Source organism: Lepidochelys kempii, chromosome 3 (genome assembly GCF_965140265.1).
Source record: "Lepidochelys kempii isolate rLepKem1 chromosome 3, rLepKem1.hap2, whole genome shotgun sequence".
Classification (NCBI taxonomy): domain Eukaryota; kingdom Metazoa; phylum Chordata; order Testudines; family Cheloniidae; genus Lepidochelys; species Lepidochelys kempii.
In genome coordinates, this window is record NC_133258.1 from 155,912,819 (window position 1) to 155,934,680 (window position 21,862).

Here is a 21,862-nt window from a genome sequence, read left to right on the forward strand (position 1 = left end):
ATATATAATTTTAAAGTGACTTCTTGAAAAACACAACGCTTAATTTCGAAATAAATGCATTGGGTAGAATGGCAAATAGTGTGCTGTCCGTCCTTCCTTCCTTCCTTTTTTATTTATTTTTTTTAAAGTAACTTGTTGATTCCTGGTATTCCAAGTGGCAGAGTCTAAGAATAACAGAGGTGTGATGCTTACAGTTTCTATGATAACTTTTATGTATATTAAGAGCATCACCAACCACCCTTCAAAATCGGCATGGAAACTCCCTCAATCTTTGTCACTTGCTAGTATAAATACTGATCCCCAACAAACGTATGGAGAGTGCTCACTGAATGAATGGCTGTTGAATTTTAACCTAACCACCCTCATCGTTGACCAGGGCATCTTTGTGCTAGGCACTGTATAAACAGAACAAAAAATGGTCGCTGCCCCAAAGAGTGTATAATTGAACGACAAGACAAGAGACAACACATGGATACAGACAGATGAAGGAGAACAAGGAAACAGACGTTCTTCTTCGAGTGCTGTCCCTGTGGGTGCTCCATTCCAGGTGACGGTGCGTCCCAGCGCTGTTGATCGGAGATCTTCGGTAGCAGTGCCTGGTTGGGACTCATGTGCTCAGCTGCTGTCTCACAGTCTATTTAGAATCTGCCTGAGTGCGTGGGTCCCGCTCCACCCATAGTTCCTTCTCAACCGTCCTCGGCTGAAGTCAGGACTCAGGGCAGTGCTAACACTCTTCCCTGGTCTCTGAAGGAAACAATCACAAAAATATAGCAGTAGTTAGTAACATCCCAATTGTTTCCCTTCCTTTAGAATAGCTACTTAGTTAAAAACAAAACAGAAACAAAAAAACAAAAACTTTTTTCCTCAGGCTTGTCTCCCGCGGAGAGAGACTCCCCCAGCACTTCAAGTTCTATAATGCCAGGGGCTTCAGGATTTAAGAAATGTGTCTCTTGTCAGGACTCTATGCCAAAGTCCAATGGACATTCACGCTGCGTGAAGTGCCTAGGTGACACACACGTCCCTGCTAAGTTCCTCCATTGCACAAGCCTCAAAACCAGGGCTCATTGTGACAGGGACCTGTGGCTGAAAATGATTCTTATTCAGAAATCCCTGCAGCCACCTCCAGAGAAGGGCACCTTTAAACCCTCTCCCTCAGGCTCCCTGGCCAGGTCTGAACCTATTGGGAGCACGGCTTCATCCTCTCAGGCAGGGCAAGGAGCCCAACTGTCTCAAAGTGGAGACTTCCACAAGGGTAAAGGGTCTCCTGCGAGATCCTGACACTCAGTGCTGTTAACGCCGAAGACAGGAGTCTCCGACCGTCCCAGCACTTCAGCGGCTTTCGCAGAGTGCAGAGGCAGGGACACAACTTCCCGTGCAGGGAAGATGTCCTCAGCACCAGACCCCTTGGCACCAAAAATAGACCCAGTGCCGAAAGCATGCTCTACCCCGGTGCCAACAAGAATGTCGGCACCGAGTCTGCCCGCTGCTCATGCAGCAGCAGCGGACCTCCTGCAGGGCGCACACAAAAGACCCACGGCACCGGGGAAAGCTAAACAAAAGTCTGTGCATGCCTCTGAGCACAGACCGCGTGCAGCACACTCAGACCCTAGGGAACAGCAACAACGGTTCCTGAATCAAGATGGTCTTTCACTGGCACCTGAGCCTAACTCTCCGCTCCTGGATACACAGTGCTTGCTCTTTGACCAGCCACTCTCGCCACCTGACCTGGCCACCTTTACTGACAGCGAGCCTGATATGCAACAGCAGGAGTTCTCCCCACCTGCCTCTCCTACGGCACCGGATCCTTTTACACCTCAGACCATGGCAAACAACCACCAGCCTCAGTTTCCCTACTCTGCCCCTCCCACCCCCCCGGCCCCATGGGCTATACCTAACTTCTGTCATCCAATGCCTTGGCCTCATTGGTACCCTTGGCCAGCTCCTACTGCCACTCACCCTCATGCTTCTTCCACCAGACCACAAGTTCCTTCTGCGCCTCCAGCTCCATCTACTTGTAGAGGGCCTGAAACCCGCTCTGAAGACGTGGGCCAGGGACCATACCATGATTCGCCGAACCCCAACTCTCCAGCAGCTCCAGACAGAGCCCTGCTGCCTCCGCCTCCACAGCATTTGGACGACCTGAAACAGTTCTAGGAACTTTTCAAGAGGGTGGCAGTCAGCCAAGACATCCCTTTAGTGGAGGTCCAGGAGACACAACACAAACTCCTCAAAATCCTTCAACCCTCTGCTCCCTCAAAGTTTGCGCTTCCCATAAATGACGCACTCCTAGAATCAGCTGACACTCTCTGGCAGACTCCAGCCTCTATCTTACCAACTTGCAAAAAAGGCTGAATGCAAATATTATGTTCCTGCTAAGGACGTAGACTTTTTATTCTCTCACCCACAACCAAATTCTCTGGTAGTGGATGCAGCGGCTCACAGAACAGAACAGCCACGCTACCTGCCTACCCCGCAAGACAAGGACCTCAAGCGTCTTGACACCTTGGGCTGCCAGGTTTATACCTCCTCCACTTTGCAATTCAGAATTGCAAACTACTGCGCCCTACTTGCAAGCTATGACTTTGATAACTACAATAAACTCTTTGACTCCCATATTCCAGAGGACAGGAGAGCAGACTTTAAGTCAGTCCTTGTCGAAGGCCAATTTGTTTCCAGAATGGCCCTCTAGTCATGGCATCTCTAGACATGGCAGATACAGCTGCCCAGAATACCGCAACTGCTCTGGTTATGCGCAGAGCTTCCTGGCTCTCTGCATCAGGTATCCCCAAAGATCTGAAGACCAAAGTGGAGGACCTCCCCTTTGATAAAGACAAACAAGATCTTTCACACCATAAAAGACTCTAGAGCAACCCTACGCACCTGGGCTTCTACCCATCAATTCCCAGGAGACAATGGTATCAACCTTACCAAAGACCATGTACACAACAGTATCACCGGCCTCAGAACAGACCCTATGACGTGCCTAGGAATCGCCCTAGACCTCCTAGGTGCAGACAAAACCAAGCGCAAACAGCTACTTCCCACCCACTGGGAAATAAACAACAAATCTGAAGCATTGGTCGAGGGCCTGCAGGACCACTCCTTGACTCCACTGCCTACTTGCTCATTTGGCCACCGCCTCCAGGCTTTCCATCATTCCTGGCAGCAGATTACACAGGACCATTGGGTCCTAGAAATAGTTCAGTCCAGCTACTCCATCCGTTTTATATCCCACCCTCCTACCCTTCCCCCTTTCCCGTGCCTCTTCAGAAACCCCTCTCATGAACACCTACTTTGCGTAGAAGTGGATCACCTTCTCTGGATTGGTGTAGTGGAACCCGTGCCTACCCAATGTCAAGGAAAAGGGTTCTATTCCCACTACTTTTTGACCCAGAAAAAGACAGGGGATGGAGGCCTATACTAGACCTATGCCGACTGAACAAATTTGTAAGAGTACAAAAATTCAAGATGGTCACACTGGGCACAATAATACCTGCGTTGGAACAAGGGGACTGGTTCACAGCCCTTGTCCTACAGGATGTCTACTTTCACATATCCATTCATCCGGCCCACAGACGCTTCCTATGCTTCACAATCAGACACAACCATTTCCAATACAGGGTACTCCCTTTTGGACTCTCCACAGCACCAAGAGTATTCTCCAAAACCCTAGCCATAGTTGTGGCCCACCTCCACAGACACGGGATCATACTTTTCCCCATCAAGATTATTGCCTCATCAAGGGCAACTCATATGACGAGACGCTTCGAGTTACTCATTTCACCATCTCACTCTTCCACAGCTTGAGCCTACAAATAAACATCCAAAAATTCACCCTGAAGCCAACACAGCAGATCTAATTCGTTGGAGCTCACCTGGACTCAGTTCGAACAAGAGCCTCACTACCACACAACAGATTCCTCACTATCTTACACCTCATACGCTCTCTGTTTGTCCCAGAATACTGGCAAGAATTTGCCTACAGCTCCTTGGACACATGGCAATCACCACCTACTTGGTCAAGTATGCCAGGCTGCACATGAGATGTCTTCAGGGTTGGCTCAACTCAAACTACAAACCCAGCAGGCACAGCTCTGCACGCTGCTAACTCCTCCAGCGAATGTACTAGCTTCCCTGCAATGGTGGACAAGACCAGAGAACCTTCGCATAAGCATTCCCTTTCAACAACAATTCCCCATGCTCATGCTCACCACAGACGCTTCCCTGATCGGTTGAGGAGCGCATCTGGAGGGACACGTGGCACAAGGATGCTGGTCTCTGCCAGAGACGCATCTACACATAAACCTCCTAGAGCTCAGAGCTGTGAGACAAGCCTGCCTCCACTTTCTTCCCCTTATAAAGAACAAATCTATCCGGGTCCTAACGGACAATATAGCGTGTGTGTTTTACATAAACAGACAAGGGGGAGCTCGATCACACTCCCTCTACCTGGAAGCCATCTGATTATGGAATTGGTGCATAGAGCACCACATACAAATTGTTGAGTCATACCTACCCGGCTGTCACAACACTACCGCCGATACACTCAGCAGACACTTCTCTAAAGAACACGAGTGGGAATTGCACCCCACGATACTACAACAGCTCTTCTCCCAATGGGGCACCCCATCAATAGATCTCTTTGCCACAACCCAGAATCGCAAATGCCACCTCTTTTTCTCCAGAGCGGGATTTGGGACTGCATCCCTAGGAGACGCATTCCTCATCCCGTGGAACAGCTCTCTCCTGTATGACTTTCCACCGATCCCTCTAATACACAGGGTCCTACGCAAGATCAAAGAGACAACAAGGCTCAGGTCATACTCATTGTCCCGTCTTGGCCAAGACAGACATGGTACCCTTACCTGCTCCACATGTCCACCCGTCCTCCACGGACTCTCCCCAACGGACCAGATCTCCTTTCCCAGGATAATGGACAAATTCTTCACCCCCAGCTCCAGAAACTCTACCTGACAGCATGGTTCCAGACCTATGAATTAGCCTGTTCTGAGCAAGTCCGATACAGCCTCCTGCATAGTAGAAAAGACTCCACTCGTAAAACTTACCTGCAGAAGTGGAAGCGATTCTCCTTGTGGTGTTCAAACAAACATTTATGACCCCATATCATGACCCTTCCTAACATCATAGACTACCTCCTGAAACTAAAACAGGATGGACTCTCACTCAGCTCCATCAGGATACACCTAGCGGCCCTTACTACCTTCCATGATTCGTTAGACAGATTTTCACTCTTTGCCTACCCCACTATAAAACGCTTCCTCCTGGGCCTACAAAATCTCTACCCCGAGATTTATCCATCTGCAGCTGCATGGTATCTCAATCTCGTTCTTCATGGTCTTATGAAACCTCCATTTGAGCCCTTAGCTACTTCATTTCTTCTTCTTATGTCCATGAAGGTAGCCTTCTTGGTTGCTATAACATCAGCAAGGCGGGTAGGGGAAATCAGCACCTTGATGGCCTCCCTTCCTATACAACCTTCTCCAAAGACAAAGTTACCCTGCAACCCCATCCTAAATTTCTCCCTAAGGTGGTATCAACCTTCCACCTTAACCAACCAATATACTTACCGACATTCTATCCCAAACTTCACAAGACTTCACACAAGGCAATGCTGCATACCCTCGATGTCAGACGAGTACCGGCCATCTATTCAGACAGGACTAAATCATTTTGTAAGTCCTCCTGCTTATTTGTCTCACTACCGAGCGATCAAAGGGTGTGGCACTTTCTAAACAATGACTTTCCAAGTGGATCTCTGACTGCATCAGATCCTGTTATTGCATTCAAAATGCTCAACCACCCGAAGGCATCAGAACTCATTCTACTCGAGCCATGTCAGCATCCATTGCTTTCCTCCATAATGTACCCATTCCTGATATCTATAAGGCGGCCACTTGGTCATCTGAACACACATTTAGTAAACATTATGCTATCACACAGGATACCACGGCAGTCACAATAGTAGGCCATACAGTACTGTCTACAGTACTCACTGCCGCAACTCCAAAGTCCCACCAGCCTTAGTGGGTACTGCTTCACATTCACCTGGAGTAGAGCAGTACCCACAGGGTACTTCGTGGGTACTGCTTAACAGGGACAGCACTCGAAGAAGAAGAGAAAGTTACTCACCTTGCAGTAACTGAGGTTCTTCGAGATGTGTCCCCCTGTGGGTGCTCTGCTCCCCGCCTTCCTCCCCTCTACTTTGAAGTTCTATACTGATTTCTCCACGGTAGAGAAGGAACTGAGGGGGGTGCGGGATGCGTGCGCTCAGGCAGATTCTAACGAGACCGAGAGACAACAGCTGAGTATGTGTGTCCCAACCAGGTACCTCTACCAAAGATCTCTGATCAACGGCGCCAGGACACACCGTCACCTGGAGTGGAGCACCCACAGGGGGACACATCTCGAAGAACCTCAGTAACGGCAAGGTGAGTAACTTTCTCATACTGGTTAGTCTGAAAGGCAATGGTATCCATGCACCAATGGTTAATTAAATTTTTTGTAGGCTTTTGTAGCAAAGGAGAGTTTTAAAGGAGGGCTTTGAAGGAGGATAATGAGGTAGCATTGTGGATGTTCACAGAGAGCTCTTCCCAAGTGAGAGGGACTTCCAGGGAGAAAGTACAGAGGTGGTTGGTTGAAAATGTAACAAGTGATGGAGGCCCCAGGTCTTATTTACTGCACACTATTCAAACCCTGCTCTGAAGATAGAGTTAAGTTCCTTATGGGCTTTTCTGTGATGTCTCGCTAAAATATGAGTGCTTCATGAACAGTAATGAATTTATTTTCACAACCCCACAACTTTTTCACAATTGTGAGGTGAGGTACTATTTATCCCCATTTTACAGATAGGGAATTGAGACATAAGGAGACTACGGTCAAAAGTGACCACTAATACTGAGTGCCTAATATGAGATGCATGGGGCCTGCTTTTCAGGCTACATAGCAGTATGTGATACTTAATATGTTCAAAGCACAACTCCCGTTGATTTCAGTTGTAGCTGAGTGCTCAGCCCCTGTCTTAAGTTGGGGATCCAGAAAAGGAAGAACATACAATTAATGACTACCAGTGAAAAGTTTGGTTTGTGACTTGCCAGATGTTACATAGGGACTCTGTGGCAGAGATAGAATCCAGTTCCCCAGGACAGCATTCAGCTGTCTTAACCGTGAGACCACCCTTTCTCTCCCTGCATTTCCCTGCCTCATTTGTTACACACTTCCCAACTTCTGCAACAAATAAAGCAGGGGTCCTAGAGACAGCTGTCTCCTTTAATACACAGACATTACTCATTCTCAGAGCAAATTTTCCAGTGGGAAAAGCAGTATGTGACCATGTAATTAAAGACTGTATCATAAGGCATTTGCACCAGGGGGTAAATTAAGTTTGCACATGCAACCGTAATTCTGGCATTTCCTAACTTTTGAGTGCTTGACTTGCAACCTTAATAAAGTTCTTTTAACATAGCTCTTTTGGGATGTTATATATAGATATTGTCTGCTCATCATCCTTTTCATTGACTGATCTTTTTCTAGTTTTCCAGTTTTCAAAATGTCAGGAACACAAATAGTCAAACACCAGCTAGAACCCTCAGCAACCAGTTCTGTGTCTGCTTGCAGCTCGAACCCTCAGCAACCAGTTCTGTGTCTGCTTGCAGCTCTCTGTTGTCATATGCACTCTGACTGTACTAAGCCAGGACCACTCTTGGGCATCTCCTCACATCAGTCTGAAGTTCCCCCTTTTATTTAGCAATATGGGAAGGATAGGAAGGCTGCAACTTCCCAAACACCCATTCATGATTCCCCTCCCATTTGGTGCAGAGACGCTGCCTAGATTAAAATTGTTTCTCTAGACCTCTTTCAAAAGTAGGGTATTAATGAAGTTAGCAGAACTGTTTTAAAACTCTTTAAGCATGGACCAGTTAGCCATTGTGGATGAGGGTTCTCGGTGAAAGATTTTTTTCAGCTATTTTAATGTTTCTCAGATTTCTTAGGTTTGGAAGCTTTTCTTTTAACTATAATGTTTTTTTTAATGTAGCTTTATGCGTTGGCAAATTGGAAGAAAATATGTTTGGACTCTTTTGGTTGCATTAATTACTTGTTCCCTGGAAGTACTCCATAGTATGCCATAGTGGTCGCTGAGTAGTAGCTATTATTGTCTCCAAATTAGGTGGTCAGTAAGCCTCTGCTCCACTGTTAATTTTTTAAGGGCAACATCCATGAAAGATTGTATTCTGTATCGTATGTAATGCATTTTTGCTTGTTAAGTTGAAAAATTATTTAGCACATTGCTATTGCATAGTATGTTCATTAACCAACAGGAGGTTCTCTGTATAAAGTAACATATCTACCAGTGAGCAATAGAGAGAGCATGTGGTTTAGAATAAAAAGAGGCAGACTTGGCACAAATGAGCAGAGTGCCTTACTAACACAATGATTGGGACTAATCTCTACACTCATGCCTTTGGTTTTTGTTTGACAAATGAGTTAGGTGACAAAGCTTGACGAAATTAAAAGGAAAAGATATTATCTGTACTTGATCAATTTTGCTAGCTTATTAAGCAACAATGGGCTTTCCATTAGCATTCTCATCTTTATTCGCTGTTAGCCGTGGTTGATTCTAATAAATTCTACGTGCATTGGGTTTTGTATTGATCAGACACAGATCTTGTTCCACACCTCTGTTGCTGGACTGTCCCCTTTTGAACACCAAAGGTGTTGTATAATAAATACATTCAATTAAATTGTTTTTCCTCATGTTGGCATGGGGAGATCCTAGGTGTCTTTTGTCTTAGTGACCCTGAAGATGCAGTGACACCAATGGAATGCAGCAAGCAAGGCTACTTTAATTTGAGCAGACAGTTTGAAGAATTCTCCCACACATGCTATAAAACAAGTGGCTTCATGTCCACTCGTCAGTTTTTCTTTTTTGTATCTGTTTTGGTTTGCTGAGTGGGATGTGTAGTAATTATTTCTGAAGAGTTGTGCAGTTACCTTGCATACAGGATTCTTGCTGCCAGACAGTGAAACTCTTTACTTCACCAGGTTTTCACCAGAACTGCTTTCAGGTGGCTTGTGAATACTGTGCTTACAATAGCAAGCCTGTATTGCTGCAGAGGGGAATTGGTTGAAAATCTAATGTACTGTATATAAGTGCAACTCAAATTTATGACTAGACTAGTGACTAAAGCCTGTCAAGTTAAAAATGAGTAAGCTGACTGTCAGGTGTTGATCTAGTGCAGTTGACTAATTGCTGCTTGTCTACATTTAGAAAACAAAGCTTTTTTTTTTTCCCAGCTGGGAATAAGGTACTTATAACAATTCTGTTTGACACAAAACGTTGATTTAAAGGTTCTCAATTCATAATATCAAAGCTTACACTATTACAAACTGTACCTTTTGAGTTAAAATGTCATTCCAGTTTCCGGCACTTATGTAACTTGTACATTGCAATAATCATTTTATTATGTCTTTCATTATCTAGCTTTGGTAAATGTGAAAGACAGGTTAATTAAGAGTACACCAAAGAGTAAAAAAAATTTTTTAAACAATCATATAAGGAAAAAACCCTCACAAGTTGCTATATCTCATGGTATTATGAATCTAACCAAAAGCACTGTTATAGTCTGCTGCCTTCAGAACAGTGCTACAGTGATGTACTCTGTGTGCTGCTGTTGTATTGGGGGCTGTTATAATATTATGAAACTTTATAACTCCTTCTAATATTCATGTTGTTAATGTTTTTTTTTTAAATCTTTAGCCAATACCAAAGCCCGCAGTAATGAATTTGCTGAAAAGAATGGACTCCGGAAATACAAATATGTCTTGCATCCACGAACTACTGGTTTCACTTTTGTAGTAGAACGTCTAAGGGAAGGTAACATTTCTTTATATATATATTTACCTTTCTCCTCTGCAGCTTCAAATAACTAAACTCAGGAAAGCCAGATAATTGACTTCAATAAACTAACTACTCCAAAATAGTATTAGAAATGCAATAGATACCTCATATGAGAAGACAACTTTCTTGTTTTCTGCCATGATTACGGGGTTTGTAGTATGCTGAGAATAGCGGCAGTCTTGTGTTTATAAGATATTAATATAATTTAGAACATCCACAATGAGACAAGAAACCACCCCCTTGCTCCAAAGTTTTTTTAATACAATGACTTGGTTAATGATTCAGTGCAGGAAAATAACTTTGGAAATCTCTAAGTAAGGCTAGCCTTAATGTCTGTACCTGTACTTAATCCTGGGGGAGTATTTATTTGTATTACAGTAGCATCTTGGGACCCCAGTCAGTGATCATGGCTCCGTTGAGCTAGACACTGTATAAACATATAGCAAGACTGTCTGTTCTCTGAAGAGCTTATTGTCTGTCTATAAAATGGGACACCAAGTGACTACAATAAATAATCAAGGGGAGCATAAAACAACAGACTACTATGAACAACATAAGCAGTGGGTCACAACACACCATTGTTGAAATTTTAGTAGGCATCTTAGGTTTTCACATACATTGCATGTTCTTTGTCTAACTTGTGGTAGTATGTAGTTCACTGTTACGTACACAGTTTAAAGGTTTGATTTGCTTAAAACTTCCAACAGTTAGGTCTTTCTTTGCTGTATTAATGCTATTATCTTGGGATCCTTTTTCAATTAAAGCAAGATTTTCAACTTGAAATCTAGTCAATTAAAAAAAAAGTTTAAAATCATTTCAGGTACTATACTTGTTGAGAGGTCACCTCCCCAATCCTTGAGGTTTTAAGTAATTTTCCTGTATTAAAAAATTGTTTTTCTCTCATGTTGCTGTGTAAAAAACATGCACAAACAGGGCAACTGATTATAAAGGGAAAACACTAAAAGTGATTTTATAAGAATGTTTTGTCAGATGTACAAAGTTGGAGAAAAAACCTGAAAAAACTAGTTTTTCTTCTGGTGTTTCAGATGCTGTAATTTTATGTGTTACTTGTTTCTATAGGAGGCACATTTTCAGACAAATGAAATGTTAAATTGAAATGTCCTTCCAACCTCACCATTAACATTAAAGTATCTATGTAGCTGTAGGTACGTCTACACAGCAGCTATACACATGCTAGCTCCGAGCTAAAATAAGCAGTGCGGCTGTGGCAGCGCTGGTGATGGCTGTGGGTAGCCAACTGGCTGCAATCCCATCTGAGAAGTCTAGGTATGTACTTGGATGGCTAGCCCAAGCGGCTGCCCTTTCTGCTGTGTCACACTGCTATTTTTAGCACACTGGCTAGATCAGAGCTAGTGTATGTATGTCTATCCAAGCTGAGAATTTTACCTCCAAGCTGCAGTGTAGATGGACCGTGGGGGAGTAAAAAGGGGGGAGAGCACTCAACTCTTAGGTAGTCTAGCCTAATACTTCCCATTATAAAACCTTTATTTTCAGTTGCATAGAGTTGTGAAGAAAATGAAGACCCCTAACGTGAAGGTGCTAGCCCTTTCTTCACTGTTTCCACACGATTGTAATGGATAACAGTTACAATAACCCCAGAAATAGACTTGGATCTTCATTCTTGCTTGTGATTGCAGACTGAAGGATGGTGTGTGATTTTAAGTTGGGGAGGTGGTGATGAAAACTTAAACATCATGTTTGTGTTTGAAAATATTCTTGCGCCTGTATGACAACCTTAATGCCCCATGGTTTCCCTGTGAATAAATTTTGGCTCATGACAGTTTTCCATTCCTCATGCTGAAATGCCTTCACTTCAAGCCTAAATACATTATTTAGTTCCGAAATAGGTCATTGAAGAGGGGGAGAAATGCCGTGAAGTTTAATTGCCTTTTTAACTTTGAAAAAATAAATTTAATTTGGCAAGAACCCTGATTAATATGCATTGCAAGCTGTATTATGAATGAATTACCTGTTACGTTATAAAAATAGCTGTTTGTGACCAATAAAAGTACTTGGAGAAGAAGCTGAAATAATAACCTTCAGGAAAAAGTTACTCACATCTCTTTGCATGAGTTTGGGTCTTAATGTGAGGTTTTCCTGAGTTTTATAATAGGAAGCAGATTACGGACGCTAATTATTAGCACTTTCTGTGCAGCTCCCAAATCATGTGAATGCACTTCTTCTTCCAGCATGGACTTAACTTTTAGACTCTCCTGGTTTCCCCAGCTCTCTTTTATGTGGCCACGACTTACATCTGCTTTGCCTTATGTGCTCCCTATGTGAAACTGCTGCTAATGTGGTTTCTGACTCCTTGCTGGGATTATGGGAACTACGCAAATCCAACCTAACCTTCCCTAGCTGCAACAAAAATAGGCTGGCAAGTAGGATTGTTCTGGCAGAGCAGCTTCCCCTCTGAGCGTAAATGCATCACGTTTGTTGCATATCCCAGCTCTTTTATAGCTACAGGAAGTGACCCCGAGCTCACTCTGACTCAGGCCCTCATACAACCTGAAGATTGCTGCTAATTTTTGTCCTGATCGAATTCCAATAAGAGGGAGACATCTTGTCATCCCAGTTCTAACAGGTTACATTACTGTTTTTCCTCAAGTAGTATTAATTTCATTCCTGTAAGCTTAAGTGTACCCTAGAGTAAATATAGACAGAGTGCATTAGATGCATAATTAGTGAAATATCTGATAAAGGGGTGACTGCAATTCCTGCTGCTTTTGAAGCATGAGGAAGACTTAAATTTAAGTCTGAATTAATTCTTGGAGAAGTGTTTTCAGTTTTCTGCTTCTACTCTACAGTAATTGTAAGCAGAATGATATAGTACAACTTCAGTCATTATTTTTCTCTACATCTTAAAAGAAAATGCAGTTCCAAATTAGGAAACTGAAGGAATGCTGAGAATATATGTTCTGTACACAGGTGCTGGAACTAGGGGTGCTGCCGTCCCCCCCAGCTTGAAGTGGTTTCCATCATACATAGGGTTTACAGTTTGGTTCAGTGGCTCACAGCACCCCCTCTATACAAATTGTTCCAGCACCTATGGTTCTGTATGCTGTTAGTTTTAATTTTAGTGACTGTCAGATGAAGGCATGGGAGATGAGTGAGGTGGCAGCAGAAAGCTGTATGAGAAATGAATAGGTGGAAAAAAGAAGTGTGGAGTACAACTAGAATATATGTACTTCTCATATTCAAGTAAAGAAAAATCATCTGTATCCTGATAGTAATAACTGTGTTCTTGGTGATGTCTGAGTCTCAGCAATAGCTAATGCAGCTTTGTTGTCGCCTCCACTGATTTTTGTTGATGAATAGCACTCAAGCTATCATATTAACTCTTCTTCCCAACAGGCCACATCTGGGAATCGATTTTGCAAGATACAGAGAGCTCTGGACCCCATCTAGCAAAGCACTTAAGCATGTAAATAGTGCCATTGACTGTTCATGTGGTTAAAGCACATGCTTGAGCATTTCGCTAGATGGGAGCCAGAGTGCTTAGTACTGTGGAGGATCTTTGTTGAGTGGACTAACCTCTGAAATACTCTTTGATATACTCAAAACACAGTGGCTTTCATTTGGTTTTCCATCGGCAAAAAGCTGTATCAAAAAGAAAAGGAATGTGTGATTTTTTTGTTTCTAAGCCCTGGTCTACACTAGGACTTTAGGTCGAATTTAGCAGCATTAAATCGATGTAAACCTGCACCCCTCCACACGATGAAGCCCTTTATTTCAACTTAAAGGGCTCTTAAAATCGATTTCCTTACTCCACCCCTGACAAGTGGATTAGCGCTTAAATCGGCCTTGCCGGGTCGAATTTGGGGTACTGTGGACACAATTCGATGGTATTGGCCTCCGGGAGCTATCCCAGAGTGCTCCATTGTGACCGCTCTGGACAGCACTCTCAACTCAGATGCACTGGCCAGGTAGATAGGAAAAGAACTGCGAACTTTTGAATCTCATTTCCTGTTTGGCCAGCGTGGCAAGCTGCAGGTGACCATGCAGAGCTCATCAGCAGAGGTGACCATGATGGAGTCCCAGAATCGCAAAAGAGCTCCAGCATGGACCGAATGGGAGGTACAGGATCTGATCGCTGTATGGGGAGAGGAATCCGTGCTATCAGAACTCCGTTCCAGTTTTTGAAATGCCAAAACCTTTGTCAAAATCTCCCAGGGCATGAAGGACAGAGGCCATAACAGGGACCCGAAGCATTGCCGCGTGAAACTGAAGGAGCTGAGGCAAGCCTACCAGAAAACCAGAGGGGCGAACGGCCGCTCCGGGTCAGAGCCCCAAAGATGCCGCTTCTATGATGAGCTGCATGCCATTTTAGGGGGTTCAGCCACCACTACCCCAGCCATGTTGTTTGACTCCTTCAATGGAGATGGAGGCAACACGGAAGCAGGTTTTGGAGACGAAGAAGATGATGATGATGATGATGAGGTTGTAGATAGCTCACAGCAAGCAAGCGGAGAAACCGGTTTTCCCGACAGCCAGGAACTGTTTCTCACCCTGGACCTGGAGCCAGTACCCCCCGAACCCACCCAAGGCTGCCTCCTGGACCCAGCAGGTGGAGAAGGGACCTCCGGTGAGTGTACCTTTTAAAATACTATACATGGTTTAAAAGCAAGCATGTGAAAGGATTCCTTTGCCCTGGCATTCGTGGCTCTCCTGGATGTACTCCCAAAGCCTTTGCAAAAGGTTTCTTATTGCGTCCTTCATGGTAGGACACTTTACCACTCCAGGCCAGTAACACGTACTCGGGAATCATTGTAGAACAAAGCATTGCAGTGTATGTTTGCTGGCGTTCAAACAACATCTGTTCTTTATCTCTCTGTGTTATCCTCAGGAGAGTGAGATATAATTCATGGTCACCTGGTTGAAATAGAGTGCTTTTCTTCAGGGGACACTCAGAGGAGCCCATTCCTGCTGGGCTGTTTGCCTGTGACTAAACAGAAATGTTCCCCGCTGTTAGCCACGGGGAGGGGGTAGCCATCGGGTGGAGGGAGGCAAAATGCGACCTTGTAACAAAAGCACATGTGCTATGTATGTAATGTTAACAGCAAGGTTTACCCTGAAAGAGTGTAGCCACTGTTTTATAAAATGTGTCTTTTTAATACCGCTGCCCCTTTTTTCTCCACCAGCTGCATGTGTTTCAATGATCACAGGATCATCTCCTTCCCAGGGGCTAGTGAAGCTTAGAAAGAAAAAAAAACGCACTCAAGATTAAATGTTCTCCGAGCTCATGCTGTCCTCCCACACTGACAGAGCACAGATGAATGCGTGGAGGCAAATAATGTCAGAGTACAGGAAAGCACAAAATGACCGGGAGGAGAGGTGGCGGGCTGAAGAGAGTAAGTGGCGGGCTGAAGACAGGGCTGAAGCTCAAATGTGGCGGCAGCGTGATGAGAGGAGGCAGGATTCAATGCTGAGGCTGCTGGAGGACCAAACCAGTATGCTCCAGTGTATGGTTGATCTGCAGCAAAGGCAGCTGGAGCACAGACTGCCATTACAGCCCCTGTGTAACCAACCGCCCTCCTCCCCAAGTTCCATAGCCTCCATACCCAGACGCCCAAGAACGCGGTGGGGGGGCCACCGGCCAACCAGCCACTCCGCCACAGAGGATTGCCCAAAAAAAAGAAGGCTGGCATTCAATAAATTTTAATGTTGTAAACTTTTAAAGTGCTGTGTGGCATTTTCTTTCCCTCCTCCACCACGCCTCCTGGGCTACCTTGGTAGTCATCCCCCTATTTGTGTGATGAGTGAATAAAGAATGCATGAATGTGAAGCAACAATGACTTTATTGCCTCTGCAAGCGGTGATCGAAGGGAGGAGGGGAGGGTGGTTAGCTTACAGGGAAGTAGAGTGAACCAAGGGGCGGGGGGTTTCATCAAGGAGAAACAAAGAGAACTTTCACACCGTAGCCTGGCCAGTCATGAAACTGGTTTTCAAAGCTTCTCTGATGCGTACTGCGCCCTCCTGTGCTCTTCTAACCGCCCTGGTGTCTGGCTGCGCATAACCAGCAGCCAGGCGATTTGCCTCAACCTCCCACCCCGCCATAAACGTCTCCCCCTTACTCTCACAGATATTGTGGAGCACACAGCAAGCAGTAATAACAGTGGGAATATTGGTTTCGCTGAGGTCTAAGCGAGTCAGTAAACTGCGCCAGCGCGTCTTTAAACGTCCAAATGCACATTCTACCACCATTCTGCACTTGCTCAGCCTGTAGTTGAACAGCTCCTGACTACTGTCCAGGCTGCCTGTGTATGGCTTCATGAGCCATGGCATTAAGGGGTAGGCTGGGTCCCCAAGGATACATATAGGCATTTCAACATCCCCAACAGTTATTTTCTGGTCTGGGAATAAAGTCCCTTCCTGCAGCTTTTGAAACAGACCAGAGTTCCTGAAGATGCAAGCGTCATGTACCTTTCCCGGCCATCCCACGTTGATGTTGCTGAAACGTCCCTTGTGATCCACCAGAGCTTGCAGCACTATTGAAAAGTACCCCTTGCGGTTTATGTACTCAGCGGCTTGGTGCTCCAGTGCCAAGATAGGGATATGGGTTCCGTCTATAGCCCCACCACAGTTAGGGAATCGCATTGCAGCAAAGCCATCCACTATGACCTGCACATTTCCCAGGGTCACTACCCTTGATATCAGCAGATCTTTGATTGCGTGGGCTACTTGCATCACAGCAGCTCCAACAGTAGATTTCATAGAATCATAGAATATCAGGGTTGGAAGTGACCTCAGGAGGTCATCTAGTCCAACCCCCTGCTCAAAAGCAGGACCAATCCCCAATTAAATCCTCCCAGCCAGGGCTTTGTCAAGCCTGACCTTAAAAACTGCTAAGGAAGGAGATTCTACCACCTCCCTAGGTAACGCATTCCAGTGTTTCACCACCCTCCTAGTGAAAAAGTTTTTCCTAATATTCAACCTAAACCTCCCCCACTGCAACTTGAGACCATTACACCTTGTCCTGTCGTCTTCTACCACTGAAAATAGTCTAGAGCCATCCTCTCTGGAACCACCTCTCAGGTAGTTGAAAGCAGCTATCCAATCTCCCCTCATTCTTCTCTTCTGCAGACTAAACAATCCCAGTTCCCTCAGCCTCTCCTCATAAGTCGTGTGTTCCAGACCCCTAATCATCTTTGTATGACATAGGATATGATCTTCAAAAGCTCCATTCTGATTGGGACTTTTTGCTTGAATGGCTTTAGTTTGGGGTCTTGGGATCTCGTCACTGTCCAGACCCCTAATCATTTTTGTTGCCCTTCGCTGGACTCTTTCCAATTTATCCACATCCTTCTTGTAGTGTGGGGCCCAAAACTGGACACAATACTCCAGATGAGGCCTCACCAATGTCAAATAGAGGGGAACGATCACGTCCCTCGATCTGCTGGCGATGCCCCTACTTATACATCCCAAAATGACATTGGCCTTCTTGGCAACAAGGGCACACTGTTGACTCATATCCAGCTTCTCGTCCACTGTAACCCCTAGGTCCTTATCTGCAGAACTGCTGCCTAGCCATTCGGTCCCTAGTCTGTAGCGGTGCATGAGATTCTTCCATCCTAAGTACAGGACTCTGCAGTTGTCCTTGTTGAACCTCATCAGATTTCTTTTGGCCCAATCCTCTAATTTGTCTAGGGCCCTCTGTATCCTATTCCTACCCTCCAGCGTATCTACCTCTCCTCCCAGTTTAGTGTCATCTGCAAACTTGCTGAGGATGCAATCCATACCATCCTCCAGATCATTAATGAAGATATTGAACAAAACCGGCCCCAGGACCAACCCCTGAGGCACTCCACTTGACACCAGCTGCCAAGTAGACATGGAGCCATTGATCACTACCCGTTGAGCCTGACAATCTAGCCAACTTTCTACCCACCTTATAGTGCATTCATCCAGCCTATACTTCTTTAACTTGCTGACAAGAATACTGTAGGAGACCATGTCAAAAGCTTTGCTAAAGTCAAGAAACAATACATCCACTGCTTTCCCTTCATCCACAGAACCAGTAATCTCATCATAGAAGGCGATTAGATTAGTCAGGCATGACCTTCCCTTGGTGAATCCATGCTGACTGTTCCTGATCACTTTCCTCTCATGTAAGTGCTTCAGAATTGATTCTTTGAGGACCTGCTCCATGATTTTTCTGGGGACTGAGGTGAGGCTGACTGGCCTGTAGTTCCCAGGATCATCCTTCTTCCCTTTTTTAAAGATTGGCACTATGTTAGCCTTTTTCCAGTCATCCGGGACTTCCCCCGTTCGCCATGAGTTTTCAAAGATAATGGCCAATGGCTCTGCAATCACAGCTGCCAATTCCTTTAGCACTCTCGGGTGCAACTCGTCCGGCCCCATGGAACTGTGCACGTCTAGCTTTTCTAAATAGTCCCTAACCACCTCTTTCTCCACAGAGGGCTGGCCATCTATTCCCCATGTTGTGATGCCCAGCGCAGCAGTCTGGGAGCTGACCTTGTTTGTAAAGACAGAGGCAAAAAAAGCATTGAGTACATTAGCTTTTTCCAATTTGCCCACTCCAAATTGATTCCCAACTGACCGGTAGCTGTCTGGCGTTGCAAGCTTCCACAGGGCTATCGCCACTCGCTTCTCAACTGTCAGGGCTGCTCTCATCTTGGTATTCATGTGCCTCAGGGGAGGGGAAAGCAAGTCACAAAGTTCCATGAAAGTGCCCTTACGCATGCGAAAGTTTCGCAGCCACTGGGAATCGTCCCAGACCCGCAACACTATGCGGTCCCACCAGTCTGTGCTCGTTTCCCAAGCCCAGAATCGGCGTTCCACAGCATGAACCTGCCCCATTAGCACCATGATGCATGCATTGGCAGGGCCCATGCTTTCAGAGAAATCTGTGTCCATGTCCTGATCACTTACGTGACCACGCTGACGTCGCCTCCTCGCCCGGTATCGCTTTGCCAGGTTCTGGTGCTGCATATACTGCTGGATAATGCGTGTGGTGTTTAATGTGCTCCTAATTGCCAAAGTGAGCTGAGTGGCCTCCATGCTTGCCTTGGTATGGCGTCCGCACAGAAAAAAGGCGCGGAACGATTGTCTGCCGTTGCTCTGACGGAGGGAGGGGCGATTGACGACACGGCTTACAGGGTTGGCTTCAGGGAGCTAAAATCAACAAAGGGGGTGTCTTTACATCAAGGAGTATTTCAGGCAGGACTTCACGGAGGGTTCCAATAAGAAATGGTGCACCTAAGTTATTGTTCTTATTGGAATAAGGAGGTTAGCCTGGCCTCTGATTGATACATGGCTAGATTTACCTCGCTGCACCTTCTCTGTGAGTGACTGCAGTGTGACCTAGAGGAATGAGTCCCCTAGACAGGGGAGGAGGCAAATGAGTACAAAACAAATCTGGTCTATTTCTTGTTTTGATCCACTCCATCTATCTTTTACATCTTTGGCTGGCAGCAGACGGTGCAGAAGGACTGCATGCCATCCGCATCTCATGGCTGCTCGGCAGAAGATGGTACAGTACAACTGCTAGCCATCCTCATCTCTTGCCTGCCCGGCAGAAGATGGTACAGTACGACTGCTAGCAATCCGTATCGCCTGCCTGCTCACCATAAGATGGTTCAATAGGACTGACTGCAGGACTAAAGAGAATGATCTGGTCAAGTCACTCCAAATTTAGTCCCTGCGCCCATGTCTGCCCAGGCGCTCCCAGCTGACGTGGCCAGGAGCACCTCGGACACGACGAGGACGGCTACCAGTCGTACTGCACCGTCTGCTGCCAGAAGGCAATGGGTTGCTGCTACTGTGTAGCAATGCCGTACCGCGTCTGCCAGCACCCAGGAGACATAGGGTGACGGTTACCTGAGCGGGCTCCATGCTTGCCGTGGTATGGCGTCTGCACAGGTAACTCAGGAAAAAATGCGCAAAACGATTGTCTGCCCTTGCTTTCACGGAGGGAGGGAGGGAAGGGGGGCCTGACGATATGTACCCAGAACCACCTGCGGCAATGTTTTAGCCCCATCAGGCATTGGGATCTCAACCCAGAATTCCAATGGGCAGCGGAGACTGCGGGAACTGTGGGATAGCTATCCACAGTGCAACGCTCCGGAAGTCGACTCTAGCCTCGGTACTGTGGAAGCACTCCGCCGAGTTAATGCACTTAATGCACTTAGAGCATTTTCTGTGGGGACACACACACTCGAATATATAAAACCGATTTCTAAAAAACCGACTTCTATAAATTCGACCTTATTCCATAGTGTAGACAAACCCTAAGTTAACACATTCAATAAGCTGGACCAATGTGCTTTCCTCTGCTGTTTTGAATTTTCTAGGCAAAACGACTAATCATTGCTTCCAAGATTTTTTTCATTGTAAATGGGTCAAGTATGTTGATGCAGCAGCCTTTTTATTATTTTACTTCAAGGGACACTGCCAGGTTTGCTATTTCTAAGAAGTCTGTCTCATGAGTTCTGAATTGGGTTAAACATGGGATTTTAAAATGACAAATTTCCATTTTAGTAATCCAAGATGCTCCTAACAGAGGGAAAAGATTTTTTTTTAAAACACAAACAATACTATTTTTCATCTTATATATACGGTTTGCTTTTTGTAATTCACTTGACTTGCATAGTGAAAAAAAGTAGTCTCACTTTAAGTTACTTTTCACTTTAAGATTCTTGTACAAACAATGCTGGAGTATTTGTCTTATTTAAATCCAGCTAAAACTCTTCACCCTATATTATTTTTAATAAAATGAAGACACTTCTATTTGTTTTTGTAAAATCCTTTTAATCAAAACTAAATTTTGAGCCTAAAATACATCACAGGCAAAATGTTAAGGTGGGAATTTCAGAATTGCTCAGCGTTGGTCTATATCTGCTCCTGTTGAAAGCAATGGGAGTTTTACCATTGAATGCAATAAGAGCAGAATTAGGCCAATGCTAAGTGTTTTTGAAGATCCCACCTCAGGGCACATTTTGTGCTTGTGAGTGAGTGTCAGAAAAGAAGCTCCTAATAGGAATCATAATTAAGTCTGTAACTGATTTTTCATTGTAAATTTACAGTTTTGGGTACCTTCTAAATTGCTTCCAAAATTCCTTCCTGCTAAGAAGTTTTGAATGGGTGGTCTATCTGAAGAATATTTTGGCAGAACTTGGATTGAGTCAGGCAAATTTATCTCCCAAAATATGGGATTTTGAAAATGAGATGTACAGGAACTCATTCTTCTTTTTTTTTTTTTTATTTAAAGTCCTTTATTGAGCTCTCTCTCAGAAACAGCTTGAAATCTGGTTTTGTTTTATTATTGTTCTTTCCCAGATCTAGTATGTGCGATTACTTCTGAAAAGGTCAAAGTTTACTTTTGATTACAGGCTATTGGGTATTGCTGGGTTTTTTTATAAAGCTTGTCTAAAGCCAAGTTGCATTGAAGTCTCAGCGAGTTAAAATGCTCAATTTCAAGGAGATTGAAAGTCCATAATAGTTGATTTTGACTTTTGTGTTGTTTAATTTCATTGAATTACATGTATTATCTTGACATAACATCTATAATTATTGTAAATAGTCTGTCAATAAAATGGCTGTTCACAAATGTTTTCTTAAAACCACCAAATGATTTTTAAATACTTTCTGAAAACTCAGGAAATTCCCAGATTCAATTTAAGATATAGTTAAGGTTGTAAATAAATATTATGTGAAAATATCATTAGAACATAATTATTAAAAATTTGAATAGATCGTTTATAATTGTTTTTACAAACAACTTTAACTGGCAGGGCTCATTTTCTATTTGTCCATCAACAATCCCTCACACCCAACGCTTGCTCCTCAACCACATTTCAACACCACAGAGCCTCAGTTATCATACATTAAATATAGTAAAGTATAAAGATTCATAGCTGATGGGGTTACCTCAGGATTTCCGCTTCAAATTTTAGCTCTGGTTCA

At 44.6% G+C, this 21,862-nt stretch overlaps 1 protein-coding gene across 10 annotated transcripts in view; it reads left to right on the forward strand.

Moving 5' to 3' along the window:
- The window catches only part of LCLAT1 (lysocardiolipin acyltransferase 1), a 205,949-nt gene that overhangs the window by 122,327 nt on the left and 61,760 nt on the right, over nucleotides 1-21,862 (forward strand). For 9 of the 10 annotated variants that reach the window (XM_073338649.1, XM_073338646.1, XM_073338648.1 and 6 more), the window contains one exon: nucleotides 9,776-9,892. The exons of the other annotated variant lie outside the window; for it this stretch is intronic. In XM_073338649.1, coding sequence (XP_073194750.1) covers nucleotides 9,776-9,892 — 117 coding nt within the window. The remainder of the gene's footprint in view (nucleotides 1-9,775; nucleotides 9,893-21,862) is intronic. 10 annotated transcript variants of the gene reach the window in all.